Raw genomic sequence first — 21,915 nt, forward strand, 5'->3', positions numbered from 1 at the left:
CAGTGGCCTTCAGAAAACGAATTCTGTCATGGTTTTCCTACATTGCCAGTTTTGACAAAGTATTGCCCAGGGCTAGTACCAGTACTCGTTTCCCCTGGGTTGCTGAAGACAATGAAGACTCAGACTGAGTGGGTTTGGGATGCCTTTGACCCTCGGTAGTGTCAGGCAGGTTTGAAGCAGCTTGGCAGACATCTGATTCTCTTGTAAATGTAAGGATTTTTTCACAAACTTCACAATCCCATACCTGCCCATGGGCACTGAATTAACTTTTCTTTAAAATTCAAAGTAACATAAAAATTGACAAAATATTTCCATTCCAAAACATGGTTAAGACAGGAGGTTTCCTAAAGCACAAGTCTGAAAATTAAAGCTATATAGTCTGGTGTTGAAACCCTGAGGCTTGAACTAGCTTTTTTCTTTACATTTTGTGGAATTCACCGGTATTCTTTTACATGCAGCTGTTCCTTATGCACAAAACCAGGAGAGCTTCTTGGAAAATATTGGAAACAGTTAATATTTTATTAGATTTGGAAATAAAATCCATCAGTGCCATCTCTTCCAGTAACAGAAGGTTATAAACAGAAGGTTAGAAAAAAACCATGAGGAAGATATTCTCACCAGGACTTTGCATCCATGTCTAGGAACATATATGGCCAGATATATATATACAATTACAGCCTTTACGGACACCTCAGATTTGACTGTTACCAATAGCACTATATATCTGATCAAATTTGAAGAGAAGGCACTCAGGTATAGCAGTAATTCTATAGCACTCTCTGTTCAGTGCAGTCTGGTGAACGCATGTAGCCAGACAGGTTTAAATCTTCCCTCTTCCCTTTGCTGCCTTGTTCTGTGAATTCCAGATATGATACTGAAAGTAATTGAACCGTTTTGGAATGGGAAAGATTGGAAAGACGTCATCCTTACAGCTAGGGTAATATTGCAGAGAAAGACTGTATGTAAATTTGACAAAAACATGAATTTGTTCTGAGTGGAGGTGGTGAATGTGGGAGACGTGCAAAGAGTAGTGGTGTATGGTCACCAGACAGTGCATCTAAATGCAGATTTCAGAACAATTACAGGACAGCAAACATCACTTCCAAAATTGCTGCTATTTGTGTTGGAAATGTGCGTTTGACATCTATGTTTTTTCAGTTGGGAAATAAAAACAGATCAGAAATTTATTAGACGGTGGCCAAACAAAACTAACACAGTATTCAAGTAGAACAAGCTCCTCACAAACAGACTAATAATTCTTTGTGGAGAATATTCACCAAATAACTTCAGCTAAACTAGAGGAAAGGATGATCTGTTCCTGACAGTTTGTGGGTGGTGTAGGTTTTGTGCCTGTATTTGACTCCTGTCAGGTGAATTCATTCTGACACGAGACGGAGCCTCTTAGGAAATGGGCTACACAAGTCCACACTCCATTTCCTTTAGGGCTGCTAAGCACAGCAGTTCTTGCCCTCAGTGGGGAGGCAAGCACTCAAATTAATAAGTGTCCTGTTAATGAGTACACTGAACATGAAAATGTCTGAACTGGAAAAATACCAACTATGCACGTTACCAACTGGGTGCATGTTTCATGTTGGTTGGATAAACTAGCTAATAGGATAAAAGTTAAAGGTTGTAGCACATGTAACTATGATAATTTAGTTTTGTCTTGAATCTGCCTTTCTATGTCAGGAAGAAATCTTTCAGAAAAGTGGTGGTGATACATGAGTTTAAAAGCAGTACGATGCTGGGTGTTAGCACACTCGTATATAGGTTTATGTGTAAAAAAGCCCAACCCAACAACTGTCATTTTTTAATCTAAAATTAAAAAAGATAATTGACTGTAATGAAACCAGTTCCATCACACTACAAATTCTACAAATTCTTCAAACTGGGCAAATCCTAACTATCTCATCCTGCATTTTTAACCCAGCCTTGCCTTTTTCACATGAAGCATCCTTGTTCTTGATAGGAAATGAAAGTCTGCTTTCTCCAGTTTTCAGGCTTTGAGAGTTTCCTCTCCACATTTGTAAGCTGTCTGCAGCCCAGACATCCACCAGCTTCTCCTCTGTCGCATCTAGAATACAGGAGTGTTGTCATAAAGGAAAAAACCATAAATTTGACTTGAAATTTTACCCTGAGTGCATCAGTTTTGCATTGCTTGTAGTGTAAGATGCTTACTGTAAATTAAATCAAATGTAATCCAGCAGCAAACGTGTTAAGGCTTCGGGAGGTGGGGAGGCTGCAGCATGGTACAAGTTACAGAAAGTAACAAGCCTGCTGCCAAATGCAGCTCTCGCTGTAGAGCCCTTGGAATACAGTCCTCAGGCACCCTTGTCTTCATAAAAGAAACACAACATTTTGTTATTGTGGCATGTGACTGATATTTTTATGCACGGTGTAAAATAGGGGCCTAGTGTGGATCTTTGGTGTAAGTGCATGCACCTGTAAGGGCAGGAAGAGAAGTCAGAGAGTGAGAGTTAAAATGGTCTGGGACCAGGGTCAAGCAGAGCCATATCAGACAACACCAGCCCCAATGAGCTGTACTTGGCACACACTTCGGGCAAAAGATTTCCAAAAGCCCGCAAGTGGTTGGATGTCCTATCCCCAAGTTCATCCTGGTCTTAGTTGGATACTAATTGTCCTCAGTGCCTTTGAAAGCTTCTCGGGGGTGACTGAACACTGAGGAGAGAAGGCTTGGGTGCTGTGGTCGTGCAAGCACTATCAGAGGAGGGAGGAGGAGAGGAGGTTTGAAGGCTTGGATGCCTCCTAGCTCGCTCACAGCACCAGCTGGCAGAGGTGTGCCAGTCTGCTAAGCGGTGCACTTGGGCACCTCCCTTCTAACCTTCTATCCACTATATAGTAATCACTTTGTCTTCCAGTTATTTCCTCTGATAAAACTGATTTCTGTGAAGTCTCAGCAAGACCATCTTGGCTAAAAGTGTAACGTTAGACAGGAGCTTGTCTAATGCCCTGCTATAATGAAGAGATGGTGGGGTTTAGCTTCTCTTGTCTTCTTCTTAGTTGAATATATTTGGAAACAAGAATCTGATTCTATGCAAATATCAGATCTAATTTTCCAATGCTGGCTGGTGTCTGAGGATCCTGGAACAAAAAGGTGGCTCTCGGTAAAGCAAGATTCTTCTTGGTCAACAGGTAACATCGAAGAAAGTTTTTGGAGTTTTGTATAAGTCATGTATAAATTGGCAAGCAGAAGTCCAGCCAGTCACAGGAGATAGTTGCTGCCATACAAGTCTTTGACGTTTGGAGTTCCAGAGTTAAATAAAACATTGCAAGCCTGAAACATGCTAACAACTCTGCAAAACTGCAATATTAAATGTATGCCACAAAAAACCCAAACCAAAACAACAACTAAAGCAAGTCTTGTTTTCAATGTGATTCTTTAGGTGAGCAGCACCATCGTCCAAATAAAATAATGTTCTTACTGTGTCTTTCCTTTTAAAAATCAGAGAGCACAAACCTTGCAGAAAGGAGAGAGTATAAGTGCCCAGTAACAAAGACTTTTTAATAAATACCTTTTTAATTCTCATGGATGTCCCATTGATTACAAGATATAGCCAGTAGAGAAGTCTGGTTGTCCTGCCTTGCACAACCATTCACCTCTAGGAAAAGCAGGTGAAATTTGGATGTAAAATGCCGATTTAGTAGTTTCCTGCTTACATAGCAGAGGCTCAGATGATCCTGGAAGGATCAGAAGGATCTTCTGCTGAGAGCAGAAGCTAGCCAGGGTTATCTGGGTTCTGGTGGTACTGATCATCTGACAGAATTGCTTAAACTCTGTGGCTCGATTTTATCCACCAGTGAGCCTGATGTTTCTTCACAGAGGCAGCGTAATATGAATTAATATTTTATAATGTGCTTTGAAATCCTCAGATAAAAGGTATAGCAACATTTTAAAATATTTCATGGACACAACCATGTGAGGTGAAATCTGCCCCTTTTTATGTAACTTCTTTCAAAAATCAGGAACTAATTGGATTCTGAGATGAAGCAGTGAAACAAGATGGAGCCCCAGTTCCCAACATGCCTATGATCTGTAACATCACAAAAACCTGAATGGATCCAGTAATTCTACTAAGAAGGCCTGGAAATAACCATGAAAGCCAGGGGTAGTTTTTTTTCATTTGACCAAGCTGAGCTTTTGTGGTCTTAGCACTGAGCACATGAATATACTCTCCAGAAGGATCAGTTTGAAAGGGGCCCGATGATTTTTTTAATTTTTTTTTTACAAAGCTCATCCCGAAGGCTGACACAGAAGAGGCATAGGAAATACAAGCCACCCCTGAGCTTCATCAGACTGCAGATCAGCAGATGAGACCTGTGCAAATGAACAGTGCGAGTCTGACCCACCAAGGCAGCTCGCTTCTTAAATACACAGAGCTGTCCAGCGGGCGGGCACAAGTAGGGTGGTTTTTTCCCACCATTTGCTGAACAGTCTGTCGAGGCTGCTTTTCAATAGCTGCTATTTATATAATTAACAAATACTTTGGAATGTTTGTGGAGTATTGATGGCTGCCCGGTCTGGTTTGCAAAGTACACTCATTTTAATTTGACCAAATCTTAGGAAACGTTGAGTATTTGCATCTTTGCTGACGCATCTTGTATTGGAACCTGTTAAAAGTGCTAAGTATTTTCGTACCTACAGAAGAAATCACCAGGAGTAAAGGGTGCTGGGCTCACCGTGCTCGGCATCTTGTGGAATCTGGTTCATTGCTTCCAGTGATATAATCTTTTCTACATGTTTCATATTGATTCACTGGGTTGTCGTCTCTCCCAGATCCACTTGCATTGTCTTGTTAATTAATACCAGTTCGACTTTTTCATAGAAAAGTAAATCTACCGCACATTGTTGGTGTGTCATGACTGGGGGTCTTAAAATCGTTACTGAAAAAAAGCCACCATAAAAAGTTGCTACGTACGAGCAGCATCCCATTGTGAAAGACATTTTATTTAACTTGTGTGTAGGTGTGGAGGTATTTTGTTTCGTGCCTCAAAAAGAAGTTGGCAAGCTGTGTTAAGAAAGCTGTCGAGTATGCTACTGAAAGTATTGGAATATTATTGATAAATCGATGGTGCATCCTCATCTTGACTGCTGTGTCTAATTTTGGTCTCCCTCTTAGAAAGGACACAGCAGGAACAGAAAGGCTGGGGAAAGGATGGGGAAAATTATTAAAGGCAGGGATGAAAACCGATCCAGGATGGTGACTGGACTTGAAGGAAAATGAAGGAGAGGTAGAATACGGGCAAAAAAAACATTGGTGTGGAGAGTGTAAATTACCCTTTCCCGTAAGACAGTAAGAAGGGAGCTAAGCAGGGCATGGGCAGCCGGGAGCCCGTTCCGTGCGGTGCAGCAGCCCAGCGGCAGCAGAAGCCGGCGGGGCCGGGAGCCCGGCTGGCTCCGGGAGGCGCAGGCACAGCGGCGGCAGCGGAGCGGAGCGGAGCGGTGGCCGCAGCCGCATTAGGGGCCGAGTTCCTGCGTGCCTGCCGGAGCGGTGCCCGGGAAGGCGCCCCGGCCCCGCAGCGGGCACAGCCGCCCGGGGGAACTCCGCAGCGCCCCTCACCGCGGAGCCCGGGCGCCACCCCCCACCTCGACCCGGAGGGCGGCCCCGGGAGCCCGGGGGGCGGGCGGGGGGGGCCGTGCCGGTGACGTCGGGTTTGCAGCAGCCCCGAGCAGCAGCGGGCGGGCGGGCGGGCGAGCCCCAGCCCCCGCCGCCGCCCGGTGCTGCGGCAGAGGGCGGCGGGCCGGGAGCCGTACCGGGGGGCGCCGCCGAGGAGGGCTCCGGCGGCGCCAGGATGTAGGCGCGGGGCGGCGGGGAGCTGCCGCCGGCGACGGGCTCGCCATGAAGAAGCACTCGGCTAGGGTGGCCCCTCTCAGCGCCTGCAACAGCCCCGTCCTCACCCTCACCAAAGTGGAAGGTAAACGCCGACGCTAGGAGCGGGACGAGGGTACCGTCACGGGGGTATCCCGGGGAGACCGGGTACCGCGATGGGGGATGCTCCGGGGAGGCTGAGTACCGCGAACGGGGATGCTCCGGGGAGGCTGAGTACCGGGAACGGGAATGCTCCGGGGAGGCTGATGAGTACCGCGAACGGGGATGCTCCGGGGAAGCTGGGTACCGCGAACGGGGATGCTCCGGGGAGGCTGAGTACCGGGAACGGGGATGCTCCGGGGAGGCTGATGAGTACCGCGAAAGGGGATGCTCCGGGGAAGCTGGGTACCGCGAACGGGGATGCGCCAGGGAGGCTGAGTACCCCGAGCCGGGATGCGCCGGGGAGGCTGAGTACCGCGAACGGGGATGCTCCGGAGAAGCTGGGTACCTCGAACGGGGATGCGCCGGGGAGGCTGGGTGCGGTGCCGGAGCGATACCCGGCGGCGGGGAAGCCGCACGACCCCGCCGCCCGCCCATGGGTCACACAGGTCCCTAGCCGCCTGGCATCGCCAGCGCCCACCGCAGTCCCCTGCCCTGCTCTGCTCCAGCTCTGTCCCCCCCCACACTCCAAAGGCAGCGCTCCTCTCCAGAAGCTCCCCTCGGGGCCTGGGAGCAGCCCCCAAGCCCCTGGGCAAGTACCTGCCAGGTGGGACCCTTGGCAAGAGGGAGGGAGGTGCTGGCCAGATTTGACTCCTGATGGAAGGAACACAGCCCCACATCCCAACCATCTGTTCTCACCTCTAGTTGCCAATCCAGCTACATGGTAGTACTGGGGTTGGGGCTCTGTGGCCAGGAGGGACAACAGCAGGAGCTCAACAGCAGTGGGGGGATTAGCAGACCTTCAGGGACCACGGGGACCTTTGGAGACTTTATGGGATCATGGCTGGGGACCTTGAAAAGGGCAGTGCTGTGCTCAGGAGGGTTTCCCAGAGAGCTCTTAAGTTTGGGGCATAGCTGGTGGGGAGGTCTGGGGTGAGGAGTTGTGTCCTTGGGTAGAAACCTGTAGGCCATGTCCTAGAGAGGCAGAGCAGGTGAGATGGAGGGGATGATGCGGAAGCAGGAGGAACAGAAAGAGGGTGCAGGTCAGGAAGAAGAGTCCATCTGAGGGGTGGATATGGAGCTCAGTTCCTGAGAGGAGGGTGAAGAGAAAGCCACTGGTTTGGGGAATCCACTAGGTGATGTGGTAGTTGGTTGAGATAAGAACAACTCAAAAAAGGGAATCATTGAACAGTAAGGTAAAATATGTATGTGAGACGGCATAGAAAGCTCATGAAGAAGAACAAAAGTAACATTGAAAAACTGAGGAATGAAGAAGGGAAAAGAAAAAATGGTAGCAATAGCTCTGTGGAGGAGAAAGTGAGAAAATGCAGAAATGCCCCAGAGGGGGGAAAGGAACTAAAATCAGCAAGTAAAGTGGAAAATCAGGAGTATGTGAAGGTTGTTATTTCAGTTCCTGGAAAATACAACTGTTGCATTCCCCCAATATAAAAACCACCTGCTGTGGAACTAGGAAAAGGGATCTCCGTTTTCTGACCGGAACAAAAGCAGGACTGATCATCATACACTATAATTAGAATAAAAAACAGCCCTTGGAGTTAGCCCCATGCACAGCAGAATGTTTCTCTCAAGGTTTGCATTGGAGGCTCCTCTGGGCAGGGAGCATGTCTCGCCTTTTTTTTTTTTTTTTTTTTTTTTTTTTTTTTTTTTTTGGTGCACTGCACATGCTTTATGAATCATAAATAATAATAACCCATCAGGTTCCAGCTTTGAAATGTGGGTCATCTCATTCCCCTGCTACCAGTTCAAATACAGTTTATTACCTACCTTATATAGAAACAGAGGCAGTACAATCTTTCCCTGTGCTGTAAAATTGGATCCTTTCAAGCATTTCCATGTCTGCTCTGCATACCAGCTCTCAGATACCCTTGCCACCCACAAGGGACTTTGTTGGCCTAGTTGGACTTTTTGTTCTTTACTTCAGGTTCTTTTTTCCTCTATCATCAGTATCAAAATCTAAATTGCTTTGATGGTGTATGATAGGACCCAGAGGTTGTACAGATGCAGGTAAGAGTTTCCTTTGCTGTTTGCTTCCTTTTAATGAAACAGACTGAGAGCTTTTTTTTCCAAATGAATTCATAACATTTCCTTTCAGACTAATATTGACTAATTTTGCCAGCTGGTGCTCAGAGCCATATGAAAATGCCAAGATGTAGTTATAGACAAAAATAAAGTGAGGCAGTGGGCATACTGTGGACTGCTTGCTTCCCTTGGTCCAGCTGCCGCATCTCTGGCAAAGATTTGCCTTCTTAAAGTTCTCTGGTAGCCCAAGTCCCTTGCAAATCTGCAAGAGCAAGACGGCAAAAACTTTCCTCCACTTTGTAGTTATGATTATTTTCTCCCCTATCAACCACCACCAAAGCATTTCAAGGATCTTTGGCAGAACCACTAGGAATACGTTTCACTCTAGGATAGTTAGCCAAGAGGAGCCTTTCATTGATACGCATTGCTGTAAAGCCTTCCAGCATTCCCTCTGTTTTCCTGCCAGTGCAGTAGTCTCTTTGCTTTAAAAGGGAGATAAGGACTTTGTGCACCTTCAGAAGCGTGACTACCATTTCGAATTATTTCAGAGATTGAATCATCAGTATGCTCTGAGCTTGCTGTACCAGCACTTTTCAAGACAACTATATCTACATGCATTACTCAGGCAGGCAGTAACCGTGTCATGTGTTTTCTGTGCCTGGTACCACTGCACACACTTCATACTTTGAGAAATGGAGGCTTGGTGCATGATTTGTGCTTGTTCATCTTTCTGTTGTTTTTCCCACCAGTTTGATCCATACCCCAGTGACCATTCCTCTCAGACCAGCCAGCTGACTGGTTTCACCCAATTTGTACATGAAAGCACAGTGTACTTTGAGGACTGACTTCCCTTCCTTGATCCCATCCCTGCTTTGCATCTTGGGATCTTCCAGAGATAGGTATATCAGCTTTCGCGAGGAGCTGCAGGACAGTCACCTTGCCAGAGAAAACCCATCATCCACTTAATTAGGCCCTACTTAGAGCTACTTATTCCCAGGCTTCCAGCACCAAGGAAATGGTACTGCAGCCTCCCCGTATAGCACGTTCCCTCTGCACTGTTCTGTCGGGAAGAGTGACTGGTGATATTCAAAGTTGCTTATAAGGCAAATGATACCTCTCTTCTTTCAATTATTGCACATAAATGTCTAAACTGAGTTGCTGTGGAACCGGATTCTGCCACATGCTCAGCTGGAGTAACCTTGTCTGCATCACTGGAGTTGTAGGGAATTTGTACAAGTACAAATAAGAAGTGGATGTGGCCTTTAATGTATTTGCATGCCTGCAAGGAATTCATCACAGGCTTATCAACACTGTAATCACTTTAATAATAAACCTTTTTCACTTCTTTAGCAAGAACAAACTGAAGATCCCAAGCACAGCAAAAACTTTCATGAGTGGCAGTCGGCTTCCTTAAGAGCTGCGATTCTTATTATCCTCATTTTGCAGATGGAGCAGCCGAGAAACTGCAGAATGAAGCAACTTGTCTAAAAACAAGCAGCACATTTTTTCACAGAGGAGGCAAGAAAAGAACTACAGTAGATAGGAACAGACCCCCAAACATCCCACACATGTTTTGTGGCTGTGGGAGGGCACTGCCATGAGTGGGTGCAGTAGGGGTGGGAGAGGACTTCTTTTACTGAAATCAGTCACTTCAGGTTCCTACTAAAACTTTCCTCTGGAGAAATAAGCTCAAATGCTGCATAACTGGATAAATACTGTTTAACTATTAGCAGTGTTCTGCTGGTGGCATCTAAAGGATCTGGTAGCCAGGTGATGCTTGTTTGTGCTTGGACTGAGCACTAGCGCAGACCCTGTGAAAATCTCACCCAGGAGTTAGTTTTTTTATGTGAGAGCTGCACATTCTAGAAATAGTAGTGCTCGCCCATTCTAGGACACAGGAGCAGCTGGAGAGCAGGAGCAGCTGGGGGTTCGGTGGCTTGGCCAGGGTTGGTTTGTGTGCGCTTCCCTGCTGAAGCAGCCTTTGCAAGGAAGGTGTGCTGGCTTCTGCGCGGAGTAGTTAACTTGCAAAATGTTCACTTTTGTTCAGGCTGTCTTTCTACACAGAAGACAGTCTTCAATGTGAACGTTCACAATCAGGACAGAGACCATCAAAACCACCTTGTGCTTGCTGCGTGGTAGCAGCTTTCACTTGGTCCCGACCAGAGCTGGGATGGAGTGAATGATCTGGGGGTGAAGGTAATGGTAACAGGTTTGTGTGCAGCTACAGGCATGAATGGGGGTGTAAACATGCTGTGTGTCTGCTTTTCCACAGTACCTTGCCAGCATGTGCTCTGTTATTACAGGGTAAAGTCAATGTGACTTACTCCCCTGATGGAAAAGCGATGCTGTCTTCCATGTTTATTGTGAGTACTGAGTGTTAAGTGCACACAGGCAGTAATTACACTCTGGCTTTGCCCCAGGACAACTTTTGCCCAATTTTCCTGTTATTTGCAGTGTTTTCAGTTAACACAACAGCATATTTGAGCAGATATCCAAGATCTTGTTCCAAAGACGTGAGGAGTTTCTTGTTGCATAACACCTGGCTCCCTTCCCAAATGGTACCATGCTTTCTTAGGCTTTAAACAGCCTCAGAATGAGCTGCTCTTAGCTATGCTAGGCTTATTCACTGGGGATTCCCGCCAGCTTGTCTTTGATCGTGTCCCACTGGTTATTTCGTATACCATCTCGCCTGTGCAGACTCATAAGCTATAAGTTTGGAGGTGACTCATTACTTCTGCACTGTATGTCTCCTCTCCAAATCATACAAAAATAAAATGAGACCATTTTGATGTTACTAAACTAATGCCAGAGCAGGAGCTTTAATGCATCATGAAGCAGAAAAATAAGCTATTAAATATATATCCAAGCTTCCTTACTTCAGTGGTTAAAATGAGCCGGTATGTACAGACTATGGACAAACCATAGTTTCTTTTACAGTGACAGAACCTGAGAATAACAGCAACCATTGGATCATCTTCTCAGACCTTCCGTATATCACAGAAAATTATATTTCACCCACTTATCCCTAAATGGAGCAAGGTGCATTTACTAGTCATCCTGAATCAGGTTAGGCATTTGCTCTCAAAAAATAAGTAGATTGCTAACCCACCTATTTAATTACAGATTTCTTGCATGAGCAGTTGAAACAAGAACTAGTAAAAAAGAAATATTAAGTCACCAGAATGCGTCATACGTTGTCTCCTATTTTCATTTTATAATTCTTGTAAAAGAAAATTTGTTCCTCTTTCCTAATGGCTGACAATTGTAAACAGTGGGATTTGTAGCACAGAAGCAGTTCAGTATAAGAGCCAGAGTTCAGAAAAGACCAGCAGTTCAACATGAAGGTCTATGATAGTTCAACAGGTGTTCCCCAGCAATTTCCCAGTTATAAGCCTCATGTATAGCGTTATTTATGTTATAGCTTTCCTAGCACATCATACTCAGCACATTCACTTATATAGTAAGCAGCTCCCTCTACTTTGCTAGAGCACCATCACCAACCTTTAGTCCACAGCCCAGTTAATCTTTGTTAATTATAAACCATGAGATGCCTCTGCAGACCTGGATAGCATCCTGCGGAAGCAGGAATTTGGCCAATAAAAGGGTAGGTTTACTTAGTAATCTTCACTGGGTTTTGCTGACAGCCACTGCAGCGTAAGATCAAAGGCAACAGGAAACAAGGTGTTTTTAGCCGTGCGGAGATGGCTTGCTTTTAGGCAGAGCTGCCCACCAAATGTGTAGGCACCATGTATTAAAGAAGCCAGGTGCCGCCTCAGATGTTAACTGCACAGTTCCAGGAACATGGATCCACTCTGTAATAGTATAATTATTACCATTATTAGCCCTGCATAATGCAGGGGTGCCTAGCGTGGAAAATCTGTGAGTCCTACTCAAGACATGAATTTTGCCCTGCGATCTAGCATCCTTTGGTTATACAAAAGTTAGATCTTGACTCTTCTTGAAACAATAAGTATACCTTTTGCTCAGTATCACTATTTCTGACCCCAAACCTCCTCAAGTGAAATAAAATAAACAAAAAACCCCATGGGTCCCATAAGCCTTGTAATTCAGTCATGGAGAATACAGAAGTGAGAAAGTATGATCTAGAAATGCCTTTTCCACAATCACCTCAAATTCCCTACGGGAAGTCTCAGCAAGGGTAGTATTGTATTTATGGCTGAAAAAAGGCATGAGTCTGTCTTCTGCAGCTGATCAAAACAAGTGAGGAATAGCGGGTTGCCAAAAGCCTTTCTCACTGAAAAGAGGAAGAGCATGTATCAGACAGAAAATAGAAACTAGAATTTTTGCATGTAATGTATTTTTGTTCATTTATACCCAGTGCCTGGGTGCCAACATGGATCTAGCCAAAGCTTTGTTATCAAAGGAGACCCAGCTTTTGCTGACCTTGCCAATGAGAGGTGAGGAGGCATCCTCTTCTTTCTTCTGGTAGATCCTTGAGCAGCAAATCATGTGGGAACTTCTCTGGATATATGTGCATTGCTCCAGCCACTGTGAGCACACTCAAGCCCATGTCAAGTCCACGCTAATATCTTGGTATTGATTGACAGAGAACAGATGCTCTAACCATCTTGTTCTAAACTTAGAACCTAAAAAAAGTATTGTATTTGAGGTTCAATAGCAGGTCAACCCTTTAGCTTCTAAGAGAACTATCAATTGGAGTTAGAATTCAGTATGCAAGAAACCAGTGGGCTATAGCAGAGTCTTCTGTCTAAAACTCTTTACTTGCAAACCAAGTAACTCCGAATTTTGGAAAGCTCTCTAAGGGAGAAAGAACATCGTCTTGTTTTTGATAAAACGCAGCCAGCATAGCCTCCACAGTTAGCATGAACTCACCTCTTAATACAAATGCATGTATATATGTACTGATATAAATGTGCTATTTATATTCGTATGAGTAGTTGAAGTCCCTTGGAAATAAAACTGTTACTCAAGAAAGACACGTGGCACTCAAATGCCTTGCTAATTAATACAGTAGTTCCCTGCAGAGAATCCAGTCTTGTTCTTTCACCAGAACAGACACTCATCTCTCAAATCTTTGTTCAGGGTGAAATTTGCACACACTCTGATCAAAATTTGCCCAGAATACAGTTTTTGTCATAGCTTATTTTTGTTCTAATGGAAGTTCTGCTTCCACAGAGATGTATTCAAAGTAAATGACAAAACTCCCAGTGACCTCGCCAGGTAACTCACTGTAAGCTTTGGTCCAATTTTTATTCAAGAAGGGAATGCAGAGCACTAAAAACAAAAGTATGTTTTTCCATACTATCAAGAATGTGTATCTCGCTAGTCAGAATTATTCTTTACATGCTTTTATGGTTGTTACTTTCCAGTACCACAATGCTGATACAGTATAAGCACCCAGTATCTTCCAATTTTCACTCTGGACTGCAGTCATGCATTCTGATTAATAATAAAAAGGACAGTATTTAGGAGAACACCCCACCCCACAAAATTCAAAGTAGAATATCATATTTTAATGAGGCCCATTCAAATGCAGCACTTTTAATAGAATTTCTAAGCAGTCACCTCTGAAGATGCCTGGGAGGAATGCAGAGAAATTGTCCAAGCAGCCAGGGACAGGTTAGGAAAGCTAAAGCCCTGATAGAATGAAATCTGGCCGGAGACATCAAGGGGCAACAAGAAAAGGTTCTATAGGTACGCTGGTGATAAAAGGAAGACTAAGGAAAATGTAAGCCATCTCTGGAAGGAAACATACCCGGTTACCTGGTTACCCAGGACATGGAGAATGCTGAGGGTACTCAGTGAATTTTTCACTTCAGTCTTCACCAGCAAGTGCTCCAGCCACATCGCCCAAGTTGCAGAAGGCAAAGTCAGGGACTGAGAATGAAGAACCACCCACTGCAGGAGAAGATCAGGTCTGAGACCATCTAAGGAACCTGAAGGTGCACAAGTTCATGGGACCTGATGAAATGCATCTGCAGGTCCTGAGGGAAGTGGCGGATGAAGTGGCTAAGCCACTATCCGTCATACTTGAGAAGTCATGGAAGTCTGGAAAAGGGGAAATGTAGCCCCCATTTTTAGAAAGGGAAGAAAGGAAGACCCAGGAAACTACAAGCTGGTGAGTCTCATCTCTGTGCCCAGCAAGATCATGGAGCGGATCCTCCTAGGAACTATGCTAAGGCACATGGAAAATAAGGACATGATTGGTGACAGCCAACATGGCTTCACTAAGGGAAAATAGTGCCAGACGAATGCGGTGGCCTTCTACGACAGGGATACGGCATTGGTGGATGAGGGAAGAGCAAATGAGTTAATCTACCTGGACTTGTGCAAAGCATTTGATACTGTCCCACACAACATCCTTGTCTCTAAAATGGAGAGACATGGATACGATGGATGGACCACTTTGTGGATAATGAATCAGATGGATGGTTGCATTCAAAGAGTTGCAGTCAACAGCTTGATGACCAAGTGGAGACCAGTGACAAGTGGCATTCCTCAGCAGTCTGTACTGGGACCAGCACTGTTTAATATCTTTGTTGGCAACATAGACACTGAGATTGAGCACAACCTCAGCAAGTCTGCTGATGACACCAAGCTATGTGGTGTGATCAACACGCTGGAGGGAAGGGATGCCATCCAGAGGTACCCTGACAGGCTTGAGAGGTGGGCCTGTGCAAACCTCATTAAGTTCAACAAGGCCAGGTACAAAGTCCTGCATGTGGGTCGGGGCAATCCCGAGCACAAATACAGGCTGGGCAGAGAATGGTTTGAGAGCAGCCCTGGGGAGAAAGGCTTGGGGGTGCTGGTTGATCCGAAGCTCAACACGGCCCAGCAAGGTGTGCCTGCAGCCCAGAAAGCTGACCGTGTGCTGGGCTGCATCCAAAGATGCGTGGCCGGCAGGTCGAGGGAGGTGATTCTCCCCCTCTGCTCCGCTCTCATGGGACCCCACCTGGAGCACTGCATCCAGCTCTGGGGACCCCAGCATGAGAAGGACATGGACCTGCTGGAGCGGGTCCAGAGGAGGGCCACGAAGATGATCAGAGGGCTGGAATGCCTCTCCGATGAAGGCAGGCTGAGAGACTTGGGGTTGTTCAGCCTGGAGTAGAGAAGGCTCTGGGGAGACCTTATAGCAGCCTTCCAGTACCTAAAAAGGCCCTTCAAGAAAGCTGGAGAGGAACTTTTTACAGGGACATGTAGAGATAGGACAAGGAGTAATGGCTTTAAACCGAAAGAGGATACATTTAGATTAAATATTAAGGAGAAAATCTTCACTGTGAGGGTGTTGAGGCATGGAAACAGGTTGCCCAGAGGAACTGTGGATGCCCCATCCCTGGCAGTGTCCAAGGCCAGGCTGGACGGGGCTTTGAGCAACCTGCTCTAGTGGAAGGTGTCCCTGCCCATGTCAGGGGGATTGGAACTAGATGATCTTCGTGGTCCCTTCTAACCCAAACCGTTCTATGATTCTATAATTCTATCAATTAAATGGATTGAAGTCCAAATTGCTACAGTATGGAGCTGATAATTTTTCAGCTCTCTCTGTATCACTAGCAAGAATTGGAATATATATTTTGTGGGAAGCTTTCCTGGAGTATTTGACAGAGGAAGAAAGGCATATGTATGCTGAGGATGAGAATTCAGCATACTTCAGCAAATACATGCAGATTATTTAATTCTAACTCTTAACAGAGGATAAAAAAAGGAATTAACATATGATAACCATTAGTGATAGAAAACACTGTATCTGTGAATAATACTTTAGGATTTGGGAGTACCAGTTACAAGAAACTTGTGCCTATTTGGTACAAGTTAAGATATATGGATAACCTGGTGGTGTCAGCGATATGGGACAGATTTCCACAGCCAAGAGAAGGAGAATCATCTTGATTGTGATAGTGAGCCAGCAGACCTGGTTCCTGCCCTGCTGAAATTAAGGTCAGATGAACAGACAAGTTTGAATGTCCTGCATAGATTATCGTAACACTGTACTTTGTATAATTAGTTAATTTATATTATGAGTTCCAATAGCAAAAGCGGGTCTGAACTCAGAATGCATTTGTCTTGCTTTGAATCTGTGTTCATGCAGTTTTCCCCATTTCCAGATACCTACATCCCTTACTCTGTAGGCTCAAGCCAATTCAGACCTTCTGACCTAATAGGTTAATACCCTGATTTTGTTCTTTAAAATAGCCTCTACTGTGGATTTTAAAACTGTCTGCTGTATTGATTCATTCTTAATTTAGCCATTCCTTTCCATGTTCGAATTAAGTAACATTATTTTTATCTGTTACTGTAAAAGCAAAGTATTTAAAGAAAGTGCTTTAAACTTTTACAGTTTCACGAATAGCATCTAAAAATCCATATGTGCAATGCCATTTTGACCAAATATTCTTATTTAAAAACTGATTTAATAAAGGTTTATGGGGTTTTGTCATTTTTCCATTACGATACATTAATTGGTATTCATTAAAAACTATAATACTGATCTGTTAGACCTTCAGCACCGTCCATGTTTGGAAAGTTGGGGAAATGCGTGCAAACCCAAAGTCGTTGCAACACCAAGTGGTGCAGTCCCATCTGCCAGCCACCCGTGGGGACTCACAGCTTCCCTGTGGGAGCCCAAGAGCAATTTCCCTCTGTGACTACATGCACAGCTGCCATATGGGGCCTGACCAAAGGTCTGTCTGGTCCTGTCTCCAGCTTGGTGGAATTGGTCAGGAAGATAAATTTTCTAGCCTGAGATGCATCTCTCACAGTGTGGGTGTGCTGACAGCTGCAGTTCCCCAGATGCAGGAAAAAAAAACAAAACATTTTTCTCTGTTTTCTGCTTTGTTCCTAGTAATTTTTAGCAGTTATTTTGCTTTTTTGGCTGCTCCTGAACACTGAGTTGCCCTTTTTGTGGAGCAGCCTGTGAAAGGCTCAGGATCCCTGGTGGCAAGAGCCAGAGCCCATCACTGAGCATGCAGCATGTGGGTTGCTTACTGCCACCTGCACCTCTTTATTGGCCCAGCTCTCCATCTGCCGAGTTGTGACCCAGTCATGTAGCCTGTTATCCCTCACAGCTGGCTCTCACCCTAACTTCATGTCATTAGGAAACTTTGCCACCTCGTGGCTCGCCCTCTTGGTCAGGTTACTTATGGTTATGGTGAAGAGCACAGGTCCCACAGCAGACCTCTGCAGAGCTTCAGCTGCTTTCCCCATTGCTGGATGCACTCCTCACTGGTTTCCTGTCTTGTACTGAGCCTGTTACCCATTCCAGCACCTTCCCTGGCTGCTTGTTTTCTGTAAGGCCCTCTGGAGTGGGATTTTGTCGGAAGCCCCTTAAAAACCTAGAACGGGAAGCTGCATCTCCTTTATCAGTGTGCCTGTTGACTCCCACCGGAGGACACTGGTGAGGCTGCAAGATGAATCATGTAGCTTGCTGGGTACTAACGCTGAGCAGAGACGTGTGCTTTATGCTGTGCTAAGATGCCTGTTCCTCACTGTTGTTCACTCTTCCTAGCACTTACCACTCTGTTTCACAGCTGAGTTGGCAGCTAAGTGGCTGAACCCTTTCCTTCAAAAAGTGGAGGTGGTGTGCATGCTCCTCTTCAGTAGCTCAGTGTGTAGAGCAGCCTTCCACCCCCTGTGCTAGAAGGAGCAGGGATCCCATCTGCCCAGGAGGGTGCCCTAATCCACAGGTCCTCCAAGGCCAGGCGAACCTAGACAGCAGCAAAGTCGATCGGCTCAAGCTATCCTAATTTATTGGGAAAAGCATGAAAATCCTTATTTATTGGGAAAAGCATGAAATAAAGAGGCCATTTTCCCAGAGGAGAAAAAGAGAGACTCTAGGCCTTGTTCCAATACTGCTTCAAATACAGAATGGAAGTATTTCTTGGAGATGACTCTTAAAATGAGAGATGGAAACTCTCAGGTGTCTGAATCCTGAGAGTCTGGGCGTAAGGGAGGCACAAACCTGCTTAGGAGTCATTGTGCTCAGGCATGCTCAGGAACAGATTCTTTGGCATCTGAGGAGCTCTATTGGGATCGGGAAGAGGATACAGCTGGTGCAAGCAGTTTTGGCAAAGCTAAAGCTAATTCAGGGAAGGAGGGAATGTTCCTTGATGCAGGAGTTGGGCTGTGTGTATTCTCATTACTGATCTGTGCAGCAGAGATGCAGGCCTTGGGAAAGGTTGTTAACATGGAGATTACTGGCTTCTGAAATGAGATATTAACAGTTCCTTGAAACCAGCTATCAGGATAACCTGTGCAAGGAGAGGTCATCATTGATAATGGCATGAGAAAGCTGCACAAGCTACTAGGTACCTGCCAGGCGACAGATGAGTCCATAAGACCTCACTCTTTAACCTGACTGCTGTGAAGAAAATACCTGGGCAATGTATCTGAATGAATATCAACATTTCAGATTTAGACAACCACAGTGGCAATTAGAGATGTATATCACTTTATGGATTTGGCAGTTCATCTTCTCTTCACAGGATGATGCCTCAGGTGTTTTTTAACAGCTGAGCTCAAAAATCCTGTACAGCTAAATAACGCATAGCTAGTGTGGTAGACAGGAATGGGATAAAAACATTTTGAGGAGTTTGGGAGTCAGCTACTGAGGCAGATAGTATTGTGTGTCCAGAAAACCACCACCAGAAATCACTGTGTGTGTTCTTAGGTATGTTTGTAACTTATAAGTAATTAATTGTGTGGGAACTAACTGTCTCCCACTGAGCCCTCCATGTAGTAATCATTGGGTGAAGAGGAAGTCACACAGCATTCAGGGTTGTGAGAATGTGCCTTGGGTAGTGTCCAGCTCTGATCCCCCTGCATGGCACACATTTCTAGAGCTCTAACCACGCTGAGGATTACGCACTGTCTCACAGGACTTACCTCCTTCTCCCCTATTTATGATAAACATGTCTTTTTGCCAGCTTTACAAACTTGTTCTGTGCAATGCCCAAGCAGCTACAAAACATTTGAGAGGCTGGCAAAATGGAAATGCCTTGAGGACGGCTCATTTGTAATTGCCAAAAGTCCTGTGAGGATTCTTCCTTTTGTCAGAATTTTTTCCAGAAGCCTGATTTAAAGAGCTGTTTAAGACGCTGAAGCACATTTATAACCTGGGGAAGCTGGCGGAGTTGTGCGTTATCATTAGACTCATGTTTCAGTCCCTAATAGGCAGGACCTTGGTCTGTGAGGGTCACTTTCTCACTCTGAAGGGTTGGCAAGGGCACCCAGCACTTTTGTAATGCTTCTTTCACCCATTTGCTGACTAGCTGGCAAGAGCTAAAGCAGTTCAGGGGTGACAGCTAAATATGTTTGTGGACCGGGCAGCTCTGAGCCCACCAGTGCTGTCTGCGGTGGCTTTACTCTCTGTTCCTGACAGCAGCAGTGGAGAGGTGGGACTCATCTCACCCAGCTTCAGACACCTACACTAGAGACACCTACTTCTGAGCCTGTCACCCCAGACACTTTAGAGCTGGTGGAGAGAAACAAGCACTTGGAGAGGGTGATTCATCTGGCTTGTTTTAATTGTATACTTCAGGAGGAGATAAATCGTGCTATGGAAATGCCTTTTTTTCTGTCTACTAACTATACAGAAAGTGTAAATCACTGTCTCAGATGCACAAGTCTGCACAGCAGATGTCTCAAACTGAGAAGATGAATGCCACCCTTGGTTTTTATCAGTATCACATTTTTAACATACACAGTGAGGTACAGTGCGGTCCTGCAGTAAGCCTTTAGCTGGCTGGCTGTGCACAGGAGTCTTAAGCCTTAAAGCGTTTTTGAAGTGGTCTGGACAGGCTATTTAAAGGTGCTGCCTCTGCTGGGGGGGATTTTCTCTAACCTAGTGCAAACATCTGTAGTAAGTGAGCACATTATCTATGGCATCTACCTTACGTGGGGTGTGTAGTGCCTTCCAGTGCCCGTTTTTCTCTATGGCCTCAGTCGGGAGCATGGAGTGAGTAGCTCCGGTATAGCTGTCCCTACCACAGGTATCTGAGTCAGTTGAGAGGGGTCTCAGCTGTAGTGGAGGAAGCAGAAGGATGGCTGTTTACCAGGGCTGGGAATCCCCATGGGTAAGGGCATTGGCAGTAGCGCTGGAGGTGATTTCCTTCCTTCCTTTCCTTCTGAATGCCATGGGAGAGAGGTTGGGCTGAAAGGGAGGGAGGAGGAGTGGTTCCAGTTGGGATTTATGAAACAGGAAAATGAATGAGCAAAAGGGAGAATGAAAAGCCAAAATTAGTAAAAGCAAGATAGGCATTTTTCCTCTGTCTCAGCATCTTGATTTGTTTTTTGGGGGATACAGTAGCATACAGAGCAGTCTGCTGCAAGGAGCAGTGGAAGAAACCCATTACAAGTCTGGAAGAGGATGTCCAGAAATAATTTTTTTTCATGTCCTGCCTCATCCATTCTGAAAAGATATTTTGCCATCTTTAAATTCATGTGTATTCTGTTGCCAGCTGGCCTTTGTGTAAAGTGAGGAGCTTTTCATCCATGTGTGGGTTTGATGCCACCCCATCTGCAAGCCTGTGGTTTGGGTGAGAAAAATGTCCCCATGGAACACAGGGACTGGGCACGAGAGCTACAGCTCTGTTATGCATGCCAGCTGGCAGACAAGTCCCCAGCACAGTAAATGAGAGGATGAGACCACATGGGTGTGCATCATCTGTAGTGTCCACTGTTTCCAAAGACAGTCTGGCTTTTGGGGGCAGATTATGTCCCAGATATCCTTCAGGACAGCGCTGCATCCACTGGAAAAGGCTGTGCCCATTTGGCTTTATTTTATAGGAAGTAACTGCCATGAAACAGAGTCAAAAGGCATTGATATTCAAGCAAGCTGTCCAAGTGGACTGCTGACTCAGCATATGTGCACAGAACGAGGAGGAGCAGGGCGGGCAGCTTCAGCCCTTGGTGGGAGAAGATCTTCACCACAGTGTCTGTTGTGGGGTGTCCATTAAACAGTTCATTATTTTATGTTGAATGTCTGGTGCATCAGATGATATAGTTGTGATTTTCCCCCTTTTCAGTGATTGCCAAGACTACTGGGCCAGAGGGCCAGACAAGGTGTCTTGCTGTCTCAATGAACAATTCTAATATTAGAAAAAATAACATAGTTTCAACGTTGGTTCAGAGAACCTACTCATCTTGAGACATCATATACCCTAAGGGCTTAAGGATGTTCCCTAATGTTAATTTTCTTGAGCAGGAGGGGTTTAAATCCTGGTTTGCTGCTTCATGGGGCAATAACGGCAGAGGACAGGGACAGCAGGTACCTTGCTGGCTGTTTTCTAGGAGGAGAAACATTTTTGCCTGTCTGTCCAAGTAGTCTCAAAAATGTAAACTGAGTGGAGGAAAGCTCTTCCCTGCACTGACACAGTGCCACAAACGCCTCCTAAACTCTCACTTGGCACCCTGGCTGCCTGGATTCGTCTCTTCTGTGCCCAGAAATCCCTGTGGTCCATGGGAAGAACGCTATAGCTTGTTAGGGTGTGTGAAGTGGTTGGTGTTACAGTGACAGTGCCCAGCAGAAAAGCTCAAGAGGAAAGGAAAAATTCCATATTCACTGCAGGACTTGTGTGGTAGGCAGCAAAGAGCACTGGCAGCTGCCCATTATGTGGTGAAGTTGAAAGAAATGAATGTACTGCTGTTCGGTAAACTGAACCCTGACTGGTCTGTGCAGCGAGTGACACAAACATTAGTTACAAGCAATGTATCGCAAAGAAAACTTATTAAAATTATTTTGAATGAGCTAAGGGTTCACAGGCAGCCTCTTTTCATTTCTAGCCTCTTGTAACATTTGGATGGTAGCTTGTAACCTTTCCATTACTTGTTTAATACGAAGCCACATTAACTTTGGATAACTCATTGGCCTGCTGGTGCGTCTTCTGTTATGTGGGAGGCTGCCCACACAATC

At 45.4% G+C, this 21,915-nt stretch overlaps 1 protein-coding gene across 1 annotated transcript in view; it reads left to right on the plus strand.

Moving 5' to 3' along the window:
- The first annotated feature begins 5,722 nt into the window (after nucleotides 1-5,722).
- Nucleotides 5,723-21,915, plus strand: part of SLC35F3 (solute carrier family 35 member F3) — a 70,972-nt gene continuing 54,779 nt past the window's right edge. Inside the window, exon 1 of the mRNA XM_055714277.1 lies at nucleotides 5,723-5,934. Coding sequence (XP_055570252.1) covers nucleotides 5,859-5,934 — 76 coding nt within the window. The 5' untranslated portion in view covers nucleotides 5,723-5,858. The remainder of the gene's footprint in view (nucleotides 5,935-21,915) is intronic.

This window comes from Falco cherrug, chromosome 6 (assembly GCF_023634085.1).
Source record: "Falco cherrug isolate bFalChe1 chromosome 6, bFalChe1.pri, whole genome shotgun sequence".
Taxonomy (NCBI): Eukaryota; Metazoa; Chordata; class Aves; order Falconiformes; family Falconidae; genus Falco; species Falco cherrug.